The sequence below is a fragment of the Vidua chalybeata genome, chromosome 3 (assembly GCF_026979565.1).
Source record: "Vidua chalybeata isolate OUT-0048 chromosome 3, bVidCha1 merged haplotype, whole genome shotgun sequence".
Classification (NCBI taxonomy): Eukaryota; Metazoa; Chordata; class Aves; order Passeriformes; family Viduidae; genus Vidua; species Vidua chalybeata.
In genome coordinates, this window is record NC_071532.1 from 67,459,150 (window position 1) to 67,485,858 (window position 26,709).

The 26,709-nt window shown below is 44.0% G+C and overlaps 1 protein-coding gene and 1 long non-coding RNA gene across 8 annotated transcripts; one reads left to right on the top strand and one right to left on the bottom strand.

Annotated features, from left to right (window-relative positions):
* On the top strand, positions 1-26,709 carry TRAF3IP2 (TRAF3 interacting protein 2). 6 transcript variants are annotated; one of them, XM_053938987.1, is made up of 10 exons: positions 1-94; positions 7,361-7,445; positions 7,686-8,447; positions 11,487-11,676; positions 13,933-14,108; positions 15,512-15,600; positions 17,296-17,364; positions 19,682-19,798; positions 20,918-20,992; positions 26,100-26,709. In XM_053938987.1, the coding sequence occupies exons 2-10, from the start codon at positions 7,430-7,432 to the stop codon at positions 26,244-26,246; spliced, it is 1,641 nt and encodes a 546-aa protein (XP_053794962.1). In that variant the 5' UTR covers positions 1-94; positions 7,361-7,429; the 3' UTR covers positions 26,247-26,709. The 6 variants fall into 6 exon arrangements, 5 of the variants coding, with proteins under 5 accessions (XP_053794962.1, XP_053794963.1, XP_053794964.1 ...); XR_008430152.1 differs by lacking the exon at positions 26,100-26,709 and having other exon boundaries at positions 17,296-17,359; positions 20,918-20,989; XM_053938988.1 differs by lacking the exon at positions 19,682-19,798.
* On the bottom strand, positions 8,359-11,611 carry LOC128786035 (uncharacterized). Of its 2 annotated transcripts, none has more exons than XR_008430153.1 (3): positions 11,504-11,611; positions 11,365-11,425; positions 8,359-8,864 (listed from the first exon to the last, which is right to left on the bottom strand). It is a non-coding gene; the product is annotated as an uncharacterized LOC128786035 (long non-coding RNA). The 2 variants fall into 2 exon arrangements; XR_008430154.1 differs by lacking the exon at positions 8,359-8,864 and adding an exon at positions 10,296-10,492.

Sequence of the window (26,709 nt, forward strand, 5' to 3'; positions counted from 1 at the left end):
AGGAAGGAGCTCCGGGCGCGGCGGGGAGCGCAGCAGGCGCGCAGCCCTCTCGCTCTCCTGGGGCAGCCCAGCGCGAACCTCCCTCGCCCGCAAGGTAAGAAGTGTCAGAGGTGCCGCCTCTCTCGGCCCCTGTTTGCCGTCAGCTGCTGACCCACGCCTGGCTCTCGCTGGGGCTTCCCCCCCCCCGCCCCCAAATTGCTGCCTCGCTCGCTTTCTCCCGCCTCTCTCGGGTCATGAGAGCCTGACTTTCACAGATGGTTACAACATGTTTCAGCCATTTCGCTGCAGTTTGATTTGTTTGTTGGTTCTTGTTAATTTTTTTAAATCAGGAGGGGTTTGGGGTAAACACTGGGGACAGACACGCCTGGTGTCGAAATGTTGTCCTGCCTATTTACGTAGTTGCCAGGCAATGAGTGACGGCCAGGCCTGATCCCGATCCCGCCCTGCCCGGCTCTGCAGACTCAAGGTGGTGTGTTGGCCGATGGCCCTCTCCCTTTCCCTCTCCCTTTCCCTCTCCCTTTCCCTCTCCCTTTCCCTCTCCCTTTCCTTCTCCCTTTCCTTCTCCTTTTCCTTCTCCCTTTCCTTCCCCAGCTGACCCGGGGCTGCATAGGACAAGTCCACAGACCTGGTGAGGGAGAGGTGGCTGCAAGGTGTGAAGAAAACAGGATCACAGACACTTTTTGCCCCATTCTCTATAGCCTTGGCACAGAAACAAGCGGGAGCAAGGTGGTAGTATTTCTTTTCTATTAGGATAAAATCAGCCACATAAAACCTACTCCCATATAAAACCTGCTCCCATTTCACCCAGTTTCAGGATACAGGTTTTGTAGGGCTGAGATTGGCACATCTGAGCTTACTGGTCCTCAACCACCACCAGCAACCCTGAGACCAGAAATTCCCATTCCCTGCAAGACCTGGGTGGGTTCAAGGCCTGGACTGGCCACACCAGTGCCCCACCACGACCAGATGTTGCTGTGACACCCATGGCGGATGTTGCCAGAGACAGGGATGCATGGGGCACAGGTGGCTGGGCCATGGTGGGTGAGTGGCTGCCAATGATTCTGCTGCCTGCAGTACCGTCAGCCTCTGAAACTGGCCTTGTCCTTGCAGAGTGCTGGCGGTGTCTGGAAGCACGCTGTATATATTTTTTTTTTTATTATTTTCCAATGGAGTTGAGTTTTCTTTCTGTTTTCCTAAGGCAGGAAGCAAGGCATGTGCAATTATGGTGTTCGTGTCTGTCAGTGCCCCCCACCCCCAGCAGTGGCTTTTGAAGTTTGGCAGAGGGTACGTGTCTGAAAGATACACACATTTCTGCACGTTTCATGACTGCAAGTGAGCGAGGCTGTTCTCACGCCAGCTGAGGGAGACACGTCAGGTCCCGCAGGCTTCCCTCAGCCTCCTGCCACCCACGCACCCCACAGCCCTCGTGCTGCAGAGCAGGGAGAGTGGCTAGGGATGGGAGAGACATCAGCCCTGTGAAATACCAGGGGCTTTTTGGGAGCCAGAGTCTTCAGTGTAAGGCATGAAGCTGTAGGCTGAAGAAATTGATGCTTCTCAGAGTGATTCCCCCATCCCACCCCACTGAGTCAGCCCCAGTTTTGTGACAGGAATTTTGGATGTCCCTGGGCCCTGGCATATCCCAGACTGGGGGTTCTTAAGTGCCTGTGAGAGTTTTGCCACCAGAAATGGGGGGGAAGTAGTCTCTGGAAAACAATCACATTTTTAAGGATACTGAAGATAATTGTAGACATTTTCATATTTCACAAAATTTAGAAAACTGGCAGGGAATGCTGCCTATATCCAAGATGCTTGTTTGGATCCTGCTAGAGGGTATCACCCTTCTAGTTTCTTACTACTTACTGCCCAGCATTCCTTCAACATGTATATCGGTGTCTACACTAAAAAGGGAAAAAATACCAGGTCTGCTCTAGCCTTTGCACTATGGATTGTCCACTGAAGCAGCATTAGTGCTGCAAAAGAGAATGTGAAGTTTGCCGTGCAGACAGGATTTGAAGTATGTTCTCCTGGCACATGTAGATTTTCCTGCCATAGCTTCAGAAAATACGGGAGAGCAACCATATAGCCAGAGAAATGTTGTTTCCATATTCTTTTTCTAATTTTTCCAGAAGTCATGAAAATAAGCATTACCTACCCTAGAGGGCTAAAAGTCTGGGCTAGGAATGTGACACGTGTCCTTAGTCTTTGCTGTGGAGGGTACCCAAGGGAGAGGGTCAGCATCTGTGATGACAGCAGCCGAAATTTCTCACAGTAAAGTGACAAACTCTGAAGCTTGGATTTCCTTGGCAGCGCGTATTTAAGTTGTAGACCCAAACCAGTTCCCACATTTGCACTTGCTCCTCCTGTAAGGATTTCTCTCTGGGTTTTTTTTTGAGGAAAGTTGTGTCTAGTGCTTCTGTAGAGAAAGCTGCACTTAGAGCAAGTGCTCTTGCACACTTACACTCATCTCACCCCATGGCAACAGCATTCCTTGGGATCTCAGCATGTGCATCCTCACAGCAGCTTGCAGATTCTGCATCCACTTACTCCCATCCTGCAGATGGATATCAGCAGCACCAGGGAGCTTAAGGGATTCAGCCAAAGTACACAGGAATTATTTGGAAATCAAGAAATACCTGTCTGTCCCCACCCCTTGTGATCTCAGCTTTGCCTTAATCTCTACCCATTCCATTTCAAAAATGCTGTGACTGGTGAATAAAAAAACCCCGTCCTTGTGTGTTGTGCACCAAGGAAGGTGAGGTTTCTTTCTCATCCTAATGTTTTCTGTTTTAACAAGGTAGACAAATAAAAGTTTGATCAAAAGAGCAAAGATATTTTCCCCCTCTCCAGAACCATGCTCATGTTGCAGTCTCTCTCTCTCTCTCTCTCTCTGTTTCTTCATGACAGAAGGTTTCTAATCAAAAGCAGATAGATGGTTAGTGTGTGTGTTTTGGGACAGCACATCCTGACAAGTCTTTCTGCTGGAAAACAGATGAAATAAATACCTGATGGATTTTGCAATCGGCCGCAAGAAAACAGCACAGATGAGCTAAGCGCAACACCCTTCCCCTTGTCCCCTTGCCTTCGTGGGAGGATTTTTAGGGGACTTTGGCCATTGCTTCAAACTTGGGTGCTCAGGCCCATCTCTACTGACCTGCAGAAGAATTTGCTCCCCTTCATTTATGCTCTCCCTGCAGGTTTCCAGGAATGGCCATGGCCAACAGCAGCTGGATGTGAGCAGGAGATCTGGATGGCTTCCCCTGTCTCCCTGGCAGAGGCAGAGGAAGAAGCTCTCTGGGTGTGGGAAGCTTCACAGGGAAGCTGGAAGGGGGTTCTTCTCAGGAGCTTGAATCACTGAGCACACACCCTAAAGGTTATTTTGTTGAATTAATGCACATTGCAGAACTGGGTGTATAAGGAGAGGAAGGAAAAAGAATAGTTTAAGGACTTCCCTTGACATTTTTGGGAGCAGTCCAGGCTCTGTCCCTCTAGGAAAGGCCTCCTCACTTTATTACAAGCAGAAATATATGCAACGGCTCCAGCTGGTTATCAGTAATCTCCTGAATAGTCAGAGGAGCAGGGGGGATATTAAATTCTTGACGTTTTCTGGCAATATCGTGAGCTGACCTGAAGTTGTAGTGTCTTTCCAAATGAGGTTGGGCACGATCTCTGCTCTCCAGCAGCCTCTGTGCCAGAGAAAGGATCAGGCTACAGGTTTCCCAGGGTATTTCAGTATGCTGAAGCATTCCTTTCCTCTAGTTCTTCAGCACAGGAGACCAAGCAGGTCATTTTTCTGCCCTATGCCTAACTGTATTTGCAGGATAAGCTAACTAGAAAAGTCAAAGGAAACAAAATGAAACTCAGCAGCACAAGGCAACACAAAATACAGGGATAATGGGCTCTTTTGGGTCTTTTTCCAAAAGCTAGGAATCTTCAGCTGAGCAAAAACAACACCCTGAAGTAGTGCTTTTGGAGGAGGATATTTTTGAATCATCTGTTATATTTTCAGCAGTGTGGGGATTTCTCTTGGGAATTTCCATCCACATGCCATTGCCGGCATTGCTCAAAAGATGTTCAGCATGTCCTGGGGTTAATTTATCCCCGGGGCCATCGCTACAGAGTTCTGCTCTTGTAACAGCTTCTCTCTCCAGCCAGGGCTACTGAGGGAGGAGGAGGATAAAGTCACATTTCCTACTTTTTTGATGCAAAAGCCCTTATCCCCTTGGTGCCTCCTACTTTGACCCTGTGAGAGCAGGGGCTGTGCGTGGGTGTCAAAGCTCAGCTTTTGCTTACACCCTGCACCAGGGTCTAAGCAAAATCCTATCTAAAAACCTAGAATTTTTTGCAGGTGAAAACCTAAGTGATGGAATTAAGTCTCTTCTGTCTGACCAAATTATTTCACTCAGTTATTTGGAGTAATTTTTTAAGGTCATGTTACACAGGAAGGAAATAAGACTGTCTTTTAAATATTAAGTTGATTTGGGAGATAAAGAGGCATTTATTCATTCCGAGGTTAAACTAATAGGAAATACATTTTTTAAATATTCTGAAGTAAGACATCTTAAGAGTTTAATGGCTGATGATTTACAATACAGTTTAATAAAGTCCTAATATCCCTTCTCCAAAAGGCAGACTAAATACATTAAATAACAAACTTCAAGAAAGCAAACCTGAATTTTTCTTGCCCATGTTTTCCCTTTCATTAGATTCGTGCAGTTAATTTCATAGATAGCCAGATGTTAGCAATGGAACTAAAAAAAAAGAAGACCAAAACTTTGGAGGTTGTAGCCTCCAAAGGAATTTAGTGGCTTAAATCCCATCTGACACCCAATCCAAAACCTACGGAAGTTAATAGGGAGATTTCCATTTGCTTCATTGAGATCTCGGTTTCTCTACAGAAATCTTTTCTTCTTGTCATGGTGCTAAACTAAAGGCTATCAAATATAGAGGATATTAATTCAAAGTGTTTTCTAGTATTTTCACCCAGCTACTTCAGAAGCCATCAAAACAGCATCTTGGTGTATAAGGCATTGCAAATTTGTTTCAGAAAAGTCTAGTTGGCATGTTTGCTCAGGATTATATTGAACAGAGAGATGATCAGACAATGCATGTGTCCTACAGAGGTGGAGCTGTACCCCAGTCCTCAGCCAAACTGTGCTTTGTGAACACCAGGGTAAATTTTGCACAAGGAACCAGTTTACTGGAGATGCTCAGAGGGGAAATAAGAGTTTGCAATGTGATTTGTGCTGCTGGAGTGCACGTCATTCACTTTACAACCAAACATACAGAGATATCCTCAAGTTGAAGCGTGTCTGAGCAGGCACTTCAAGGCCAGCTGATCCAAGGGTCAGGTTTACAAAACTGTTGAGGTAAGCAGAAGACAGATGCTTTGCAGGGAATTTGACACCTCTCCTTCACAGGTGCTTCTCTGTCAGGGGACCACTCAGCAGCTTTGCAGCCTGGTTGGTGTAAATCTGACTGTGCTGTGCTGCCCTGGTGAGTCACCACCCCAGGGCAGTCATCATTTAAACTGACATCTGACCAAAGGTTCCAGGCAAAGGACACTTTGCCATCCCTGCACAACATCAAGTTCCTGACACGGTCCTGCGTGGTGCCGAGAGCTTGAAGTTTTCTCTTTCCCGTCACATCAGCTATGCCAGTCGGAAAACCAGGACTCAGTGAGCTGGGCTGGTGTTTGTGACCTGGTGTAGAGAAAAAGGGGTGCAAACCTCAGGGAGAGACTTGATGGTGGTGAGCTGACCGTGAGCCATTCCAGCCTGGGTGCTGGAATGGCAGGAGCTGGTTTGGCACCAGACCCAGCTCTCTCGTGCAGGGGCTGCAGCTGTCGGAGCAGCAGCAGCGTGTGTGCTGTGCTGGTGCAGCTAATAGCTGCTCTGAGGACTTGCCTACATGGGAAAATTTACCAGCGTAATTATCCCACTGTAATTATCCCAGGATAACTCTCCCTGTGGATGTGCTTAATATAACATAGGGTATGTATGAATATATGGCAAATCTTCTGCACAGATGGAGGTTTAAGTTACATAGAGGAGGAATGTTTACATTGCAGCCCAGCAGCAAAGCACAGTTTATATCCTACTTCCCAGCAAATGTTACACCCTGAATTTTCTGTGCCAGAGGTACTTTCAGGGGGAAGTACATGTCATTTGATCTGATCAGCAAAAATGTAAAGCCTCAACCTTGCCCTGTAGACATGGGGCACAACATTTGCTTTTACAGAATCACTATGGAAGCCAGGGTGAAGGCTGGGACACTGCTTTGTACCTCTCTGTGATCCTGTTCAACTCTTTTTTATAGACTGATCATTTAAATTTGTTGTTCATTTGACTTTTTTGTTCAAAACACTGTGACTGAAGTTGGGAGAAACTCTTGGATCTCTAAAAGCTCTTCAAACACATTGTGATTTTGACTTTCTCTACCAGGCTTCCAGGCCAGATTCTTTTCCCATATGTTGTCATTCCCATTGCTTGAGTTCTTAGTCCCCTCTCCTCTGAATCCTACTTGGGATTTTAGCTTCTTCAATCTGATATAAGGTTAATGGCTAGGGAAATGATGAGCACCAAGCGTGGTTTTTCTATATTCCATGGTAAAAAAGAGAATTTGCTGGGAGGAAGCTGAGCCTGCACCCTGTAAGAGGATGAAGATGGCTGCACTTCCTGATGCATGCTCAGCATTCACCCATCACTGCTGCTGTCAACCTGACTCAGGGTGAAGCAGAAGTGTCCATCATCAGGAGTCACTTGGCTGGACCACATTTACTGGGATAGCAGCCCCAAAAGGAAGTGATAATTTTGTTTTGGGCCCAAGTCAGTTCTGAAGGAAAGAGGAAAAAAATCCAACCAATAACTAATCTCTCTAAATTATCTTTTAATTTTCAACAATTAAAAAGAATGAGAGTTGTGTGATAATAGACTAGAAGAAATGGTACAATAAATTAAGCGGCAGCACTTGGAAACAAGATTTCGAGTTGAAATTACTCAGCTAGGCGTGTCATAAAGTTTAGATCCGATGCATCAGCATTAGAAGGTCAGTAGTAAAATAATTGCAAGTGATTGTGTTGCCTGGATTATGCCTAAACCAAACCTCCAGACCTAAGCAGTCTGATCTACTGTCAGGTGCCAGAATTACTTCTGAGAGACAGTTCATCTGCTTTTGCCTCTCTCCAGTATCAGCAGGAACGGTAAGTTTCAGAAATCCCATAGAAAACATTTGATTTGCGCAACACAATTTCCAAAACTTTAACTGCTATGTCTTTTCCAGCATCTGAGATAGAGTTATTTTAGGATTATTGCCCATGTGAAACTGTACCGTGTTTACAAGACTCCTTTTTCTTGTTTTCCAGCTTGCTGAAAAATCCTGGCCTTGCAGTAAGGCAGCTGACTCACTTCCGGTTCAACAAAAAAACTTGGAAATGGCCTCTGTATCAGGTTAGTCCAAATTATAACTCTCTACTAGCTTCACTCCAGCTAACCCTCTGCTTTCTTGTTTTGCCAAAAGTCAGCCAGACCTTTCTTGCTGTTTTCTGCCATCTTTTTAAAAAGCATTAAAGTATAAAGAATACATATTGCCCTTCAGTATTCCAGCTCACAGTCAGTGAATGATGATGGATGATAGGCGTTTGACTGTGTGGCTGTCCATCTCCAGTGTTACTGTTCTCAATTTTTCAGGCACTTTTGTGGGTCGAAGCATACCAGTCGAAGTGGATGAATCCATGTCGTGGTCCCAGTTACCTGAACATATCTTGGAAAAGGCTTTGCAGCCTTCTGGAGAGGGTGTGGAGGATGAGGAGGCCCAGAGCTCACATGTTGCTCAAACACCTCAGGCTGATCCATCTTGCCTTTGCAGAACACCAGCACATCATCACTCAGCACTGTCTGTGGAGCCTGACAGCAGCTTGTGGTCAAAATATTCTGATCCTGATGGAGGTGGACACTTCTGTTCCCCTGGTGAATCAATATCAGGAGTATTTCCCTCGAAGACACAATCTATAACTATGGACAAACCAGGCATGCAGCCAAGATCACAGTTTTCAGCTGACACCAGGCACAAGTCCAGTAAATCAGAGCAGATCTTGTCTGATGTTCCTGAGGACTCACTGGAGTCCTCACTGGAGGAGAGCAGCCAAGGGAGTTCACAGTCACAGCAACCCTCAGGAAACAGACTCCTGGCAGAGCTGGGAACTGTAGATACCGGGTACAACTCCCAGTCGCAAGACGTCATGGGCATCAGGCATCTGGAGCCCCCCTTACCACTGGTGTCTGTGCTGAACCCCCAGGACCTCCCAGGACCACTGATCTCCAGAGAATATTTGGGACCTGAGCATCAGCAGTGCCCTATGTGCCATCACTTGCCCCATCCCAACACGCCCTCGCAAGCCCACGGCTGCTTCAGGCACCGCTGCCCAGCACAGCAGCCCCCGCAAGGCCCACGTGAGTAGCACCTCTCACCCCACAGGAGGTTCTCTGGGTGTATCTCAGCCGTCGTTCACCAAGGGCGTGTTTCCAGCACAGCATGCAATTATTAAGCTCTTTAAACATCTAATTGCAGTCCATTTTACAATTTCAGATTTTTGGGTTATGTGGCTGGACTCTCTGCTGCAAAACCTCTGAACCTCTGAAGTTAAAGAGGTCGTGGTTACTCATCAAATGCAGGCAAATGATTTTGCTTAGAAACCAGCCTTTGTCGGTCACGCTGAGCATGCACAGCCTCTCCCTGCTGTTATTTCATATTCTAGTCATTTCCTTCCTCCTTGCATCAGTCATTCGGCAGGCTCCTATACCGACTCAATTCCTGTTGTTTTCGTAGATTTCCTTGCTCCCTCTTGGATCCCCAAAGTTGAGAATTTCCTGCCAGGATCAGGATGGGAGGTTATCCTTGATCTCCATAAATAGTATCTCCCAGCACTATGACCAGACTCACCCATGTGTTTTATTTCTATGTGAAAAGAGCGTGACATCCATCATCCTAATTTTTTTTTTCTGTTGTCAGCTGAAATGAGAGCTCATTACTTAAAATGGAGCCCTCTCAGCTGCTGGTGATTGTGTTGCTGAGCGCTGATGTGACTCCCTCAATATGGGTGTTCTGGCTCTGGGAGAGTACAGTGCAATTTACAGCCTGCTATTAATTAGTATTCCTTTTCAGTCTCTGAGATTTTTATCTGTTATGAAGTGAGCTTTGAACATTCAACAGCAATATCATTGTTTTAATATAATTTATATTACATTAGGCTCATGAGACCCTGACCTGTTTTGGGCTGGCTTTGTAATAAAAAGCTGTAGGCCTGTTCTGATAAATCTTTTTTTTTTAAACCTTTTTTGACTCCACAGCATTTATATTGCATCTGTTTAAAGAGTTTTGTCATTTCACCTATGTACTGTAATTAGGTATATGAAAGAGGAGGGTTTCAGAAACTCGGTTTCCAGCTCTGATTTTGGAACTTTGTAAAAAGGAGGGGGCTACAGATGGACTTTCAACAACATCTACAGCTTAACATTTGGAAAATGTCCTCTGGTTTTCCTTTCCTACCTTCTCCTTTCAGTTCAGCTCTAAGCAGACAAAGAGATAGTTGCACAACACCCCTCACTATTTACCTCCTTTTACCTCCTCCACAAGCAGGCATCGTGAGAAGTAGGACATTTACTGAATGAGGACATTTTGTTTGAAAGCAGGAACTCTGAAAGGCTTTCTTCAGAAAAATCACTACCATTCCAGCCATATCCAGAGGGCGAAAAGAGTAAAATAAACTCAGATGGCTGGAGCAGATTTGGTCAGGACCAAGAAGCTGGCAACTGTACTCTTCTGTTTCTCACATGCCTGCTACAGCGTAAATCACCTCCTGACAGCTCCTTGTGTCTCAGATAATTGTCGGGCAGTGGCAACCCACAACAAAGCTCTGCACCTCCCCTAGGGAATAGCAACTGTGCCTGGAGGCTCTAAGCTGGCTCGGGCACCTGCTATTTGAGATACAGCAACAAAACTGCTTCTGAAGTCAAAGAAATGTTCACAACAATGCCGTGTGCCTGGGGACCATAATTTCAGATATTTGTCTTTCAGGGATGTAAGGGGGTGTGTGGGCACACACGCCTGGCCACGCTGTGCTTTGAACTGTGGCTGCATCCAACATACTGTAGCAGCAGACAGATCCAAAGGAAGCTGATGAAACATTGGCCTTAAAACCAAACCAAGTGTCCCAAATCCCTGCCACCTTCCCTAGAGCTGGTCAAGAATCCAGGAGGAAACAATATTGACTTGCAATATGGTTCTCCCAGTCCCTTTCACCCTGTCCTGTTGCAAGGGGTTAAGAGGGGGGTGGGAAAATCTCCTAAAACAATCTCAACAAATGCAATGTTGCTGACTCACAATTTCATCAGGAATCTGTGTAATTATGGGTTGGTTGGAGGGGTTTTTTTCTTAAGTGTTGGCTCCTGGAATTGGAGTATTCCATGAAAGCTTTGTTTTCTTTCTTTATTCTCCCCTTAAAGAAAAAAAACAAAAAAGATAGATGGTCCTCCTCGTGGCTGGTAGGGAAAGGAAGGCATGACCCAAAAATAGCTAAAAGGATTTTAAAAAACAGTTTTGGGGGAAAAGAGTATTTGAGTACTGCAGCTTTTAGAGACAGCTCATAACACCATAATCATGCAGTGCTAATAAGCCCTGCCAGGCTGGACTTTGATCTGCACACAGCAGCTTGGAAGTGTGCAGAGCTGCTGCCTAATGAAAACTGCAAGGAGAAAGACTGAGAGAAGAAAAAATTCCTTTTTCCCCCAATTGAGAAACAAACAGCTTACATTGCTTTCTCTTTCAGTTTATGCCAACAGTTCCACTGTACAATGGTTTTTAATCAGTATTATGTGTGGCCAGCAACAGTAAAGGTTTTCAGAATTACTTGAGCAAAATCATCACTTTGGGCTTCCCCTGCAGCCTCTCGGATGGCAACAGGAGCAGCAGCAAGACCTTAAAATGTCACTTTAACAGAAAATTCACACAGGGTGAAGTAACAAACTAAGCGATTATTTTTCCTCTTTTCATTTACAATAATCACAGTCTGCTTAGTCTTAGTGTTGCAAACTGATTTGTTCCAGGATTTTGCTTCTGCTTTCATGAGAACTTTGGGATGATTCATTTTCACAAGTCATTGCCAAAAAGAAATTAAAAAAAAAAAATCCCAACCAGAAAACACTGAGGCACAGTAAGCATAGGAACAAGGCAGCCCTGAATGTTTAACTGTCAGCTGTCCCAACAGCCCAACCTCGAGCAGGGATCTGAACCCTGCCGTATGTGAATGGGAAATAGCAAGCTTTAGACTCCAAAACATTCCTTCATCTGGCTTCTTTCAGAGCGAGATACCTGCAAATGCCTCCAAACTGCTCAGTTTCTTGAGACATGCCTGGAAAGGAATAAACACAAACTGAGGCAAAAATGTGTTGGCTGAAATGATAGTTGCTGCCTTTATTTTCTCACCCTCCCAGATGGCAGAGCTCCTTACCAACATTTTGCTGAGCCATCGCAACCACTTCCTCCTGTTCCTGGACCTTGCATGAGAGTTATCCGCCCGGCCCAGCAAGTCATCCCAAATTACTCAAACCTCCGTGCTCCCAAAGGCACTGGAGATCGGCCACCCCAGAGGACATGCTCCTCCCCTGGTCCTCCTCGATTCCCGTAAGTATGCCGGCGGGGGGAGGGGGGGGAGGAGGGGGGGTTGTGGGAAGTGGAAGTTCCTCTGATCTGATTTTGTGGGCTTTCAACCAGTAATTCTGAATCCTTGTACTGTGAGCATGCCCAGGCTGCAGGAGCACATGTGAGATGCTGCATTGTTTTCTTTATTTGTTGTTTTACACCCAATGGGGGCCTGACCCTTCCCTAAAGGACTTCAAAGCTGGATACCTGATACGTTGTTAGAGCACATACTGAAATGCATGTGTTAAGGAAGATAAATGCTTGAAGGTTAAAGGGATGAGGGGTTGAAAAATATCTCAGTTGAAACCTTAGAGCTCTCCTGCTCACGGGCAAAGGTCAATTTGGTGGCTTGCTGGGGTCTTCAGCTTTACACTGTACCAGCCTCGGACAGCTCAATCACTGGCTTCCAGTGATTTCCTTCATACCTCTTCTGTGGTGCAGAGAAAAAGGGAGGAAATTCCATCAGTTGGTGATATATCTCTACATTGCAGTTTGCAGCCTTTTCCATGTTTTTTCACAGCAAAATGTCTGGCCCTTTTAATCCAGGGCTTTTTGAATGATTTTCAGATATTAATTTACCAGGCCTTATATTCTTATAAGTATCTCATTAGAAGATGGGAAATCTTATTCATGCAGGGGTTCCTTCAGACTCAGCTATCTAAAATCAAATTCAAGCCTCAGGTTTTGAGAATATCTGAAATCAGACTTTTTATTCAAGTGCCACAATACTTTTAGAGGTGTTAAACTTACAGGCATCTGTGCTTGAAAATGTCCACTTATGTGACATGGTCTTGGCAGGGAGCTGTGAAAATGGGCAGGACAAAAGAGGGCAGACAGTTGAAATATCATTCTGCTCTGGCCTGTGAAAAATTAAGGGTTGTAACAGAAAAGTGACAGCAAGATCAGGGAGTACCTGCAGCAGAGAGAACTGCACTGAAGAGTTTGTATAAAAATGTAAAAATGTTGGGGAATAGTGGATATCCTTTGCAGTAGTAAAATTTAAAGCCAGACTCCTGAGTTTTGGCACATTTGTTAGATAAGGTGGAGTTGCAGGAAGATCTGTAAATCAGCCACCAGGTAGTGTTTTTGTGGCCATTGATGAGGCATGTGTTGCTTTTATTAGTACTTTCTTCTGCTAAAAGAGATCCAGGATACTCGGGCTCTGTCCTGCGGCTGCATGGCTGCTGCTTGCAGGCTGACTCCAGGAACAGCAGTTATATGTTGGTAATATTTGCCTATAGAGTATTTTGTAACAGAAAACATCTGCACCGAAATGAATAAACCAAATCTTAATGTGACAACAGAAAACATGCTGCGACCAGCCTGTCATCATTCATTTAAGGAAAGCTAAGAAAAAAAAGAGAGAGGTCTTGATTGACTAAGCATCATGGCTCTTTGGGGAAAAGGTCTCAGAGAAACCTAAAACTGATCTAACAAATTCAACCCAGCAGACTGCAAGCACACCTCACATAAAAATCTCTATAGATTCACCTTCCCATTGACTTAAAATCTGAAGCCAAAGTGTAGTAGGACAAGAACTGCTAAGCTTCCTAAAATCATCCCTTTCTGTCTGTTTACTACAATGGAGAAGACATTAAGCAAGGTTATTGCAGGTCTGGAATGCCAGTCCCTGACATGAAAAACCCTCGTTTGGGACTGCCATTGCTGGTCAAGAAATTAACTTTGTTCCCTTTGGCAAAACATTGGGTTTGTGCAAGACTGGAGGCACTCCAGAGCTGGAGCTGGAGTTGGAGTGCCCTTTAGACCCATTTTCCCAATTTCCACCTTTCTCTGAGCCTCTTGCGCTGCACAGGACATCGTGAGAGCATCTGAGCTGCCATGAAGTGTTCTTAACTTTAGATAATGGAAGAGGTTACCCAAGGGCCACCCTGCTGCTGTACGTGCATAACAGTATCCACGACATGCCATTATTTCTCATTCAGAAACAGCCTTTGCTTCTGCTAATTGCAAACTGAACAACTTTCAGCTATGGTGTGACTTACTTCCTGTGATTAATGTTTCTCCGATAAACTGCTTCTTGTGGTAGCCTGTCACCAAGGTATCCGTTCCAAAGACACTGTAATAACTAAGCAGATGTGCTAAGCCAAGCATTTCTGCAAGAACATTTCACAGCTAGTATGTAGATAAAGTTCTTAGTGTGTTATTAAAAGGAGAAGAAATTCTGAATTCTGCCTAAAAATAAGTATTTTCTAAATCCTCCATTGCTTTTCTTTGTAGAAACCAGCTATACAACCAGCTACCTAATGGTCAGCTGCCCCCCAAGCCATGTGGACCAGATGAAGCATGTGGTTGTCCTTCTGACAATTTTCCATCTCCAGCTGCTGTCCCGAGACCTCTCAGTAACCCTGCAGCCAGGGGAACTCTGAGAACCAGCAATCTGCCGGAGGAGTTGCGTAAGTGGTTAGCAAATTTGTTCTGTGCAAGATTTTACAGCACAGCCTAACAGCTTTAGGTGGGAGAGCTCCAGAATGGTGGAGGGAGAGGAGAAGGCAGGGGGAAATGACATTAAGACAAAGACAACAAGAAAAGAAAATACCAAGTGTCACCACATGTGTTGGGTGTGAGTGTCTATGTTTGGTGGGATGGAATTACCCCCTTGAATCCTGAAAACATAATGGTCATTAATTGCTTGTTATTTTGTTTACAAAAAGTAAATACTGTTTGGATTGTTTTCATGACTCCTTGAAACAGGATGTCCCTTTGAGGCAGGAGGAGCTGGAGTTTACAGTAAAAGACTAAAAACAAACAAAGCCTGAGGGATAAAGTGTTTCTGTCTGTCCCAAACCAGACAGATACGCTGAGCCTTGACCTCAGTTTCTCCCTGAACTGGTGAGTTTGGAGAGGACTCTGGGACATGCTGAGAGCAGGACAGACTCTGCCTGACATGCTTCTATTGCCACCAACACCACAGATGCATTCACCCTCCAACTCGTAGGGGAAAGTCAGGTTTCAGAAGAATAGTTTCTTTCTGAATGCCAATCTGACTAGTAGGGGAGAGGTACCATTGCTAAGAACCCTCCACAGCTCTCCTGAGGTTTTGATTTTTCCTTTATTCTTCATTCTACGTATCACCTTTCAAATTCAGAGAGTCACACCTCTCTGGCCTGTAGGAGTGAGGTATGATGCCAGATACCACTCTTGGATAGACCCTATTTTATCAGTTAGTGTGTCCTAGATGAAGGAATTACTGGGTAAAACAGGGTCATCTGTGGTACATGCACAGCTGGATTAGATCAGCCAGCTGCTTTACCCCGATGCAAAGCCATGAAAACCCCTCCCACAAGGGCAAAGACATTGCTGTCACCAGCCGTGCATCCTGCCTGCACAGGGTGTTAATGTTGCTCCAAGGAGAGGCAATATGACATGCATAAGGGCCCTTCCAGCTCTGTCCTATCAGTGGGTCTGGGGAAAGCTGTGCTGGCTGCAGCCAGTGCAGGTAACTCAAGCTGTGGGTGAGAGCCCAGGCTCAGGTATGCCCAAGTGCTGGGTAAAAGCATCTCTGGCCACAGGGCAGGGGGAGCAGCAGAGGAATTTACCTTCTGCAGCTTGCCAGTAAAGCAGAAGGAGCTCAAATCTAGAGCAGGGTTTTGTACAGGGGGTTGGTTTCAACACTGAGCCACTGCACTACCCCACATCCATTCCGTAAACAATCCAAAGAGACCTAAGTGGGCAGAACCTGCAGTGTGGTGGAGAAGGAGGGCTGTGACATTCTTGCCCTCTGAATGGCGTATTTAAAGGAGGGCTGTGACAGGTGTATTTAAATGTGTTACATATTCATACAGACTCTCTCTCCCAGGCAAGGTCTTTATAACCTACTCAGTGGATACAGCAGTGGAGGTTATGAAATTTGTGAACTTCCTGTCTGTAAACGGATTTCAAACTGCTGTAAGTATTCCTTCCGGAAAAAAAATACTTTCAGCCAGGGAAGAGGCTTTTTTTTTAAATAGCAGAGAAAATGCACTGTCCATTTAAATTTTTTCTGGTTGTCATCACATTTTGTAGGCTAAAGAAGTTACAAATAGAATGAACTAGCCCTGGTTTTGCAAGCTGTAACTTAAATGATCTGCCTCTTTGTTTATTCTTCTTTTAACTGAATTTTGTGCTTTGAAGTATGCTTTAATAATGATCCTGGAAAATTTCACTTAGTGACACCAGATGGGCAATAGTATGAGGTTTTGTGAACTATTCCATTAATATTGCCTCATATTTGAGCTGTAATATCAGTATTACAAAAGGTCAATTTTATGTTCTTCCCATCCTACCTTTTATTTTCTCCAATGCTACTACATCATTGATTCTTCAGATGTGAGTAACTTTCTGCTAAAAAAGATCTAAAAGTAGATTCTAAAATTCACACAGCTTAATGAAACAGCCTATCTCATGGTTTAATTTGCTTTGTTATCCCTTTAAAAGTGATTTTGCTTTGTTATACTTTCAAAAGGGATTCTAAAAATCATTGGCCTGAAAAGGTCTGTGCTGTGTAGTACTCTCTAATCCCATAAGCCATTCAGTTTTTTACTGAATTTCTCATGAGTTTGGTTCATCTTAGAGGCCCACAGAGGCTCTAGGATTCAGTGTTTATCAAAATCTTGATTCATATTTTCTTATTTCAAGAGCATATGCTATCTGACCCTTCAACCTTCACTCTTTGGCTCCAATTCAGGAAAGCATTTAAGCAAGTGGCTATCATTAAACGGAATGAGACTCAGTGGGGAGCTTTGCGCATGCTTATTTATTTTCATGAATCAAAGATTTTTTTACAGAGACTGCAATTATACTTCTCCCTAGCAGTTCTGTACTATGACCAATTCATAAGAAAGCTTTTGGGCACCATAGCTTTACAGAGTAGAAGCCTCATTAATAGCACCTTTGCTGGACATGCAATTCTTGGAGCCTGTTGCGGAAATAATAAATACAGCAAAATGGCCCCAAAGCTGGGAAACAAGTGGGCTGTCTGCATTCCGAAAGGGAAAAAGAAAGACTTGAGAGCAGATCATGACCCTTATCTCGAGAACTTGGAGAAGTTCATACTTCTCCATTGGTCACAGTCACTGATTGCTGGTTTCTGGATGTACTGGGCATGCAGAGAAGCAAGCAGTGTTGGTCATATTCAGTCCTATGAAGTCCTCCATTGCTCTGCTGTTACTGAACTCTGGGTGACTGCACCCAGTTATCAGTGACCTGGCTGACTTCCCACCACACACCCTGAATATTTAGTTCAATATGAAGCTAAAGCTACACACTCAGTATACCCTCGCAGTCAGAAAATAGCAGGCATTTGCAGCTATACAGATGGAGAAGGTGGGCAGTAAAAATTGTGTGGGAGCTGGGGACTGGCAGGGCAGCCAGTCAAAGGGCCAGCTGAGTAGGAGCCCAAGAGGTGCCTGTAGCAGCCCTCTCTGCCTTCTGCCTATCCAGCTTGACTCCGGACTGCACGGAAAGGGGAGAAGTGCATGTACACGTTTTTTTCCTAAGGGAATGCTTGTCATAAACAAAGAAAGGAGTAGTTGCTCTATCAGTGCCATAAAACAGGAAGGAAAGGTGAAGGGATGCTCACCACAGACTTTCATTCTCTTGCAGATTGATATCTTTGAGGACACGGTACGAGGTATTGACATCATTAAGTGGATGGAGCGCTACCTAGGTGATGTATGTAAGGGCAATTTAACCTTGTTTATAGCAGAGGTGACCTGAGGAAAATGGTTGAATTATTTTAATACACATCAGGGACAGAATGAAAATGCAAGACCCTACTGTTGTCTTCCCTGCCACTGTAGAAATGGCAGAGGCATTGCAGAGAGCGTGTAAGCAAATCTCACATCTATATCTGATGGTCCCAGAGCTCTTTCTTTAAGAAATGAAGTGTTAATCCTGGCATTCTTGCAAAATTCTAATGCTGCCTGTTACATCCATCCTGAAGCTGCCATTGGAAAAGTTATTCTTACATCCCCTTTTTAAATAGTGGTGTTTAGCTGTGCTTCATTACAATGATATCTATATTTCATCCCAGGCTGCACAGTCATGGTTAATGTTCCTCCTTCTCACCTGAAGCTTTTACACTGATACCTAAAATACTGATATCTAAAGGGTTCTTCTGGATAAACCATACTACATTTAAACTGGAAATTGGTGTTCTCTTGGTTGATATATAGATTTGCTCTCATCACTTTGTATCTATCTAAGCAGTAAAACGGAGATTTATCTTGCTGCCAGTGCTGTCCCCTGCAGCAGCAACTTCCTCTGAAGTTCCCCTGAGCAGTGAGGGCACATCTCCCTTAGGATCAAGCCAAGTGGTCGGACTGTACCAGCACAGCTGGGTGCAAACTGGCGATTCTGCCACTGGACAGGAGCCATCATGGGCTGCCTTCCTTGGATTCTTGCCTTGCTGAGTGGCCACTGGGTCTCTGACTCACTCTGGCCTGATCTCCATGGTTCAGGAACAGGATGACAGAAGTGGTGAACTCTCCTCCACCTGAGCAAGGAAGCTCAACCATCTGAGCCAGCCCTACGCAGGTTTCCTGAAGGTGCCCATGCAGGCCCTACGCAGGTTTCCTGAAGGTGTCCATGCAGGCAGGATACAACTCCATGGAGAGCCAGCCTGGGACCTCTGTCATGGAAATGCAGTCATGCCTACTGGGGCTTGCATCAGGACAAATTAGGCTTGGGCTCACTGTGTGTAATGTAGGTAATGAAACCAGAAGACAGGTGACTTTACTTTTGCCAAAAACATCATTGTCACTTAAAATGCACTGGCAGATCTCCTCTGGGACTTGTGCACAGTCAGTAGGAGAAACCAGTATGTGCTGAGAACAATCTCCTGCCTCCACCTGAGGATCTTTTTCTGACTACCCACCCCAGAAAAGTTTGGTTTCCCTCACTGACTGTAGAGGCAGTTACTAACTTGAAAACCCTTACATGTGTGTGGAGGACGGGACTGCTTGGACACAAGCAGAGGAAAGTGTGCAACTGGGCATGTCTCTTGCAAACCCTCAACATCTGTAAGTGCTTACACACATGTCAATCACAAGCAAAAGTAATTCAAGAGTATGTTGAGTCAGTGAAAGGGATAATGGCTCCTTACTGTATTTGACCCTGTGGTGGGGCATATTCTCTTGATACAGCACAGAAGGAAAGAGTTAATTATGTGCCAGGCAGACTGTAACATTTGGAAGCCTTTCACAGGCTTCATGTGCCAGGGATGAAAGGCAGGCCCCAGGTAAACACAAGTAGGAAGCTTTCATCTGCTGCATTTCAACTGGCCTGCCATTAAGGCGGAGAGATGTTTCCCAGATATAAAGGATGGCCCCCCTCTGGAAACCTGAGCTCAGTGTGGGGCTGGGATTAAACAGGTCAGAGGCAGGATCGGGGCTGTCCTTGCAAGGTGAAGGAGCATTGCCTTCAGCCCATCATGACAGAGCCCCTAAAGCTGCCCAGGCCATCCACAACAGCCCCCCTCTCTGCACAGCAGCCTCTCTGCACACTTTGCCAGTAAGGTCAGCAAAAAAAGACATAATTTCTGCCACTGAGAGCCCTAGAAGTAGCTTCCACAGACTGCTGTCTTTAGTTCCTTTTTGTATAAAAAGCCATAGATGACTAAAGAGATGCACTTCTACATAAGCTGTTGGAAAACATTTGGGTCTGAATTTAAAGACAAAAGTTTTCCATGTATGCACATAGACACTCTACACTGATAAAAAGTAGCTTTTTATGACAGGGATTCCAAGTGTCAACTAGTAGCTGCTAATACATCTCTTGACATTTCGATTTTCTATATTGAGATGTTGAGAAATAACGAGGAGAATGAGTGTATGAGTTCTCCTGTATTTCCTGCCAGAATGAATGAGATCCTCTTGTGTTTGCCAGGAACACAAAGATCACTTAAAACACAAACTGGCAGATTTCCGATCTGCCTCTACCAAACATGCTGCGTTTCTCAATTTCATGAAAGTGCTTTTCTCCCTAACAGAAGACAGTGATGATAATCATAGCAATCAGTCCAAAATACAAACAGGATGTGGAAGGGGCTGAATCCCAGCTGGACAGGGATGAACACGGCTTACATACTAAGTACATCCACAGGATGGTAAGCAAGGACATGCATTTGCTGTTTTACAAAGACTGTCTCTTCTTCTCAAAAGACAAATCTGTCTCCAAATGGCAGGTTCTTTGCTTTGTTTTCTCTAATCCCCATAGTTAAACACCCCTCTTTGGAATTCATTAATCCTTCCTCTCATCAGCTCCGTATGCTCATTAACATCTGCTAAGAGGTTCAAGGAAGAAAAATCCTATTAAACATGCTCATCTTATTTCTTCATATTCTTTATTGTTCAATTTTTTTCCCTTCCTTCACCTTCTTGAGCCCTAGTATAGCACTGAGCACAATCTTATCTAACAGTGCCTGACCTTCCTCCCTCTAAACCAGCCCCTGTTGCTTCAGCCATCCTGGAACTGAGGTCTTTTCTAACGCAGTGGTAGAGCTGACTGAAGGATGGAATTGCAAAGCAAAGGCCAGAGATGCAATGTGAGGTTCCTGGGGAGTGCACAGAGGTGCCAGAGGACCAGATACCCATCTCCACAGCCTGTCACAGGACACACATTTAGCCCAGAAGAGCCCATAGAGCCATGAAGCTGATCCTTTCTCCCTTGGTTTGCAGTTAGCTGCCTTTCTCAGCCTGTAACCCATCTGATCCCCCAGCTGGAATATGCAGTTGGGTTTCTCAGAAGCTGTCACCAGCGGATGAGTTCTCAGCAGTACTTTGCTGTCCATACCACCCCTGGGATGCCTGTGTCCAGGGCCATGGGGAACAGGCTGAGCCCTGGCTCAGACATGGACCTGGCCTCTGGCTGAAATCTTTCACCCTTTGTAGGCCAAACAGGGGTGGGTGTTAGTCAAGTCAGGCTTCACCAGATCGAGATGGATTTCATGGGATTGCACCTGCAGCTAAACCCACAATTATTTCACACCCTGAAACTAAATGTTCAACAAATGTTGACAGATCTTTCCTGTATCCTTTCTGTAGCAATGAAGAATTAGATTAAGTGGCCAAACCAAACAACACTGAGTCCACCAGGAATAGATCAACTCATTTAACAGAAAAGCAGTTTAAGTAAACAAGGAATGTTTTTATACATAGGGTTCAGACACATGCAGAGAAAAATTGTCATGTCATTACAATAAAATTGGCTTTTTGTTCTATTCTAGATGCAGATTGAGTTTATACAGCAAGGAAGTATGAACTTCAGATTCATCCCTGTGCTTTTCCCAAATGCCAAAAAGGTAACATACAAGCATGCTTATATTCTTTCCACATGATTAAGTGCATATTATTTTGATCACAGTGCAGCAGATGGAATCTTAAAACTCAAACACTCAATTTCTTGGTTCTTAACAGCCTAAGTAATATTCCAAAGCTTATAGTTTTATGTATTCCAAAGTTCCTGTGTTATGTACATGCAAATAAAAAACATTTCATCCACAATATAAATCAGCGTATAAATGTATTTCTGATGATGAATGTACAACTAAAACTCAAATTGCCTTGAGCACTGAAAGAACTTAAATGGAGAGGGGCAATCTATTCAGGAAGCATGCTTTTTATATTAACCCTTTTATAATTTTGTCCAAATGCAATGCTGATGAGTGAGATGGGCAGGATTTATGACTGAAGAAAGGATCTGGAAGAGGGTGTATTGAGAATATAAGAATAAAGAGTATAAGAAATACTAAAGTACTAGGCTGTTTCATGAACTTTGACTAGCCCATCAAAGGCAAACAAAGATTTTTTAGGACTTGCCATTTCATCTGCCCTCCTTACTTGTTTTGAAGATTCATTTGAGAATAAGAAATAAGTAATGCAACAGATTTCCATCTCTTTTACCTCACTGAGAAGATCTCTTGGATTTTTACAAAGACAAAAGTATTAAGTCTTCAGTTATAGCTTTCTCAATCTCCTGCATTGTATTCATGCTCACTTTGCATAACTAAATGCTTTGTGCGCTGTTGGGTATCTATCATGTTGCCCCTAGGTACAGCTGCATTTTAGAAAAGTATGGAAAAATTCTTTATATTTCTTTGGGTGCCCAAATTTTGGAACACGAGTCAAAATTTAAATAATGTTGTCAATGGTTATAGGGCTGTGCAGTCCCACTGCACTTACAGATTTTAGTGTAATGAAGTTCTTTATTTAATAAAGAACTTCATTTATTTAAATATAATAAAATTTAATATAAATTTATTTAATAAATGAATTCTTAATTTAATTTAAGATCAGAAATTTGAAAATATGTCCCTGAGTTTGTAAAATGTGTGAGGTCCTGTGGGTTGAAAATACCTCTGGTATTTCATGTCATTCAGATCCCTTCATGAATGATCTCAGTCTGCTACTTACCTTAACTAAGTACCTGGAAGACAGCAATGGTGGGAATTGGGCAGGCCAAAGGCAGGAAAGCAGTCAGCATTTTCAGTCAATTTTTGATGGGGGAAAAGGGCTTCTAACCTTGGGGCTACTTGAGTGCCCACCATGTGAACAGACCACACAGTCTAAAGCCATGTGGCACCTTAAGGGTTGCAGAGAAAAGTGTCCCAGGAGGCACTATAGCTGTCTTGGGGCTCTGAGACAGAACAGTAAGTTATTTGGGCTCAACTTTATTTATCAGAAATTTATTTAATGTATAGCAGCAGTTCCCTCAGACAGTGGTCTGTAAGGAATTTCCAGGGTTGGTTTATCCATCTGTCTCTATCAAGGCATCAGGCTCCAGGAATCCTTCCTGCCCATCCTCTGTAGTCCACATAACCCTTCAGTTTTTTGAGAGGTGCTTTTCTCATTAAATTATGCAGCTCAGCATTTTCTACTGCTGTTAAGCTTTAGTCTCTTTCTCCACATAATCCTTTGGTACATCACCTACCTTCATCTAGCTGCTTAATGATAATGTAACTGAGGATATCATGGGTGGAAGGAGAGCACCAGACCCTGAACAAGTTGCACTAATGAAGTCTGGAGGCAGTCAGAGGAAGTGAGGTACCTGAAAAACTGCCAAGTATATGTACAATTGGATGATGTTGGCAGGCAAATTACTTCAATTTTGTCTTTTTTTATACTGTCCTTTATACATTCAAGTATTAGCATAGCTGGCAGTGGAAAAAAAGCAGAAAATGAAGATTTGGAGGTTTCATCTGGGGATGGGGCCATTAGATGAGTTAATCTCATATACAGCACATCATAAGGCACTGCTGGTATGTGAAAATTAGTCGACCTCCAACAGGAAGAGATCTGTGTGATCCAAGGAGTGTTCATTAGGAAATTGAATAATGAGGCGAGGAAAGCACAACACACAGTTAAGGTGGAACTGGCATTTCCAGCTTCCAATTGTACACTACTAAAGGAAACATGGGTCTTGCTGGTTCAAGGTTTGCATCACAACAGTCCACAGAAATGTGTCCTCCTCATCTGGCTATCTGATGACCAAAGTGCTAAGCCAAGATTGCCCCATGCTAGAGGCTTCCTCTGGAAACAGTCAAGGGGTGAGATGAACAGGGCTGGTGCCAGGGAAGGCAGGAGATGCCAAACCATGTCAGCCCTGAACAGTCCTGTCCTTTGCACTAGTACACTCTGCCCTCTTCCTACCAGTTTGAACTGCGGAGTTATCAGATACTCTCCCTATGGCATAGGGAGAATTTTCCTCTCAGTTCACAGATACACAGCCAAATTTTAAAAATGTAAAGGACAGTAACCATTTTCCCATTACTCCCACCTGCAACGACAGATGCTGTTGCGTAGCAAGGAAACGCCCCTTTCTCACTCTGGATAAAAATAGCAGCTATAGCTACCCTTTACCCCTCCACACCTCCCTCAAATTAAAACTATTGCCAGAGCTGATTCATGTCCAAGAGCTTTTTGCACTGACTTCATTTTGGAGGGTATTAAACTAAACTAAAACTAAATTAAACTAGTTAATTTAAACTAAACTGCACGAGCAGTTTTGGAAGCAAGGCACAGAGCTTGTCTCTGGATGTATAGTGCCTCTCTCATTATATCCTCACTTGCTGATTTCTTACCTACTACACATTTCTCACACTAATTTCCATCTTAACTAATAAGTTACCCATGTGGACCTCTAGCAAATGCATTTCTGCAGTCTAGACTGACTATATCTACTGTATTTCCTTTGTCCAAAAAATGTAGTTTCTTATCAAAGGCAGAGAAAGAGCTCATTTGGTAAAACCCCTGCCACATTTAATTGCATTTCCTTCTATAGCTCTTAACAAGATTTAGTAAAGAAACAAATTCCATGTAACAATGGTATGCATGTGCATGCAAACATAGTTATCTTTCTTTCTCCCAGTAACATTTGAGTCTCTTGGCCAATTCCAAAGAGCTTTGTTAAAGGAATTAAATTCAAAAATATTAAAATCTGTTCCTATGCCAAAATAAAAAGACTAGCAGGTGGAGGCAAGAAGCTTATTTTTGCTCCTACCAAAGGGAATGCTGTGGGATCTTACCCCTGTGCAGTGAGATGTCCATCTTAAAGAACAACCTCCACTTCAGGGAGACCATTGACCAAAGCTTATCCTTTCTCAGCCACTGGAGAAAGAGGAAGGTCAGGTTTGATAGATACCTCTGCCAATCACAAAGCTGCTTGTTCAAAAGCCTAGGTGAGTTCATACTAATGGGTCTGTAGGTGCCTGTGTGACTTGCTTCCTTCTTCCTGTACGTAAATCCTGTAGCTCTAACAGAGTGATTGCATCAGTTAACACAAACTGCTCCCTGAGCAGGGAAAGTGATGCAGCCTTGTTCCTACAGCTGTACAGGCCAAGGAAAGACAGCCAATTTGAGAAGCATGATCATGGGAAAGAAAGGTTTGGACTGCAGCTAGGCTGTTTGCTGGCAGCAGGACATGTGCAGCCCATGCCAGGGCATTCCCTGGCAAGGTGCCAGAGATGTGCATGCCAGCAGCTTTTTGCTCTGTCCTCTTGGAGCTAGCTCCACTAGCTTGACAGGAACTGTGCTGCTCCTAACAGGGGCTATCTTGGGAAAACACTGCTAAATAAGAGGTCCAGGGACCAAGTGCTGGATGTCCTGGCTCCTCATGTTGCTTACTTGATGTCTCATTTTGGCTAGGTTCTGGTGTCTCCAATTCCAAAACAAATCTCTGTCTCATGGTGACCATGAATTGGTTTTGGTCAAGGATCTGTCCCTCTGTTAATTAGTAGTATTATAATAGCCCTACACCCCTACATATCCAGGCTGTCCCAAGGCTGTGGGAACATGGGAATATGAGGTTTGAGCAGGCTCGTCTCTATCAGCCGGCTGTCACGTCCAGTGCCATGGTGGTCCCAGCTTCATTATGTTAATGGACATTAGCCAACCCCTATGAAGGACTGCACCTTTTCCAGGATGCAGGAATTGGTGGAGGTTTGACTCTGCTAATCTGGAGATGCATTAGTCTCTCCACAAGCTCAGCATCAGCCTCAGCCTTCTGCTCAGAGCACACCATGCTTGGCAAAGAAGGGTGCAAGGGCAGGGGGAGAGGGCTACTAGCATGTGAAATGTTCCTGTGGGGTCCCAGTCTTTCCCTATTGATCCTCATCCCAATGTTGAACGTGCTGAATGGATCCTTTAGCAGCTACTAAGGTGGCAGCCTTTCCCTGCCAGGGGCACTGAAATCCTCTTCTTCTTCTCTCTTCTCTTCTCTTCTCTTCTCTTCTCTTCTCTTCTCTTCTCTTCTCTTCTCTTCTCTTCTCTTCTCTTCTCTTCTCTTCTCTTCTCTTCTCTTCTCTTCTCTTCTCTTCTCTTCTCTCTTCTCTTCTCTTCTCTTCTCTTCTCTTCTCTTCTCTTCTCTTCTCTTCTCTCTTCTCTTCTCTTCTCTTCTCTTCTCTTCTCTTCTCTTCTCTTCTCTTCTCTTCTCTTCTCTTCTCTTCTCTTCTCTTCTCTTCTCTTCTCTTCTCTTCTCTTCTCTTCTCTTCTCTTCTCTTCTCTTCTCTTCTCTTCTCTTCTCTTCTCTTCTCTTCTCTTCTCTTCTCTTCTCTTCTCTTCTCTTCTCTTCTCTTCTCTTCTCCCTTCCCCTTTGCCCTCCCATTCCCCATTTATTTTCACAAGCTTTTCAATGCTTGTCATTGATATCAGACTTCCTTTGAAACATGGCGAAATTAGCTAATGTGATGGCAGAAGGGAGACAGGCAAGCTGTGAGATCACACAAAGTTCATTTATTTAGGAACCCAAATACAATTCTGAAGCCAAATTAACATTTCTTGTTGTTACAGGAAGTGCCTAGAACAGACAGAATTAAATCTTCCTTGGCAGGGTGTGACGGAATCTGAAAGATTTTGGTAAAGATTCAGAAGGATTTATGGGATTTAGCTTTTCTTTTCCTTGTTTTTTTTCAGGAACACGTGCCTACCTGGCTGCAGAACACTCACATTTATAACTGGCCAAAGAATAAGAAGAACATCCTTTTGCGGTTACTGCGGGAGGAGGAATACATTGCTCCTCCAATAGGACCTTTACCAACACTCCAGGTTGTGCCGCTATGAACGTTATAACTTAAAGCACATGACGAGTGGTTGTTAAAGGGTTGTTCCTGGCAGGGAGCCAGCACTCTTCCAGATGGCTCTTTTTGATGACAGAAGACACTCTTTCTGCTAAAGGAATTGGTTGTCTTGGGTTACTCAGGCTCAGCTTGTTCTCTACCTTGTTAAACATCTATTTCCGAAGCTGATGGAGCAGAACTCTCTTCTCTAGAGTTTTAAATGCTGGAAATGGAAAGAATGCCCACTTTTATTTTAACATCTGGTTTCAACATATTCCTTTTATTAGTCATTTTAGCAAACAAATACCATAAAAAATGTTGCAATAAGTGTAAAATAAAAATTACATCCTCCTTTTTGCTCAGGGTTTCTTTAAAGATATTCCTGCTTTGCATAGCATTATTGAACCATCAATTTGTATATATAATATACACTATTAAATATATTTGCCTTTTGTAAGGCAATCTTA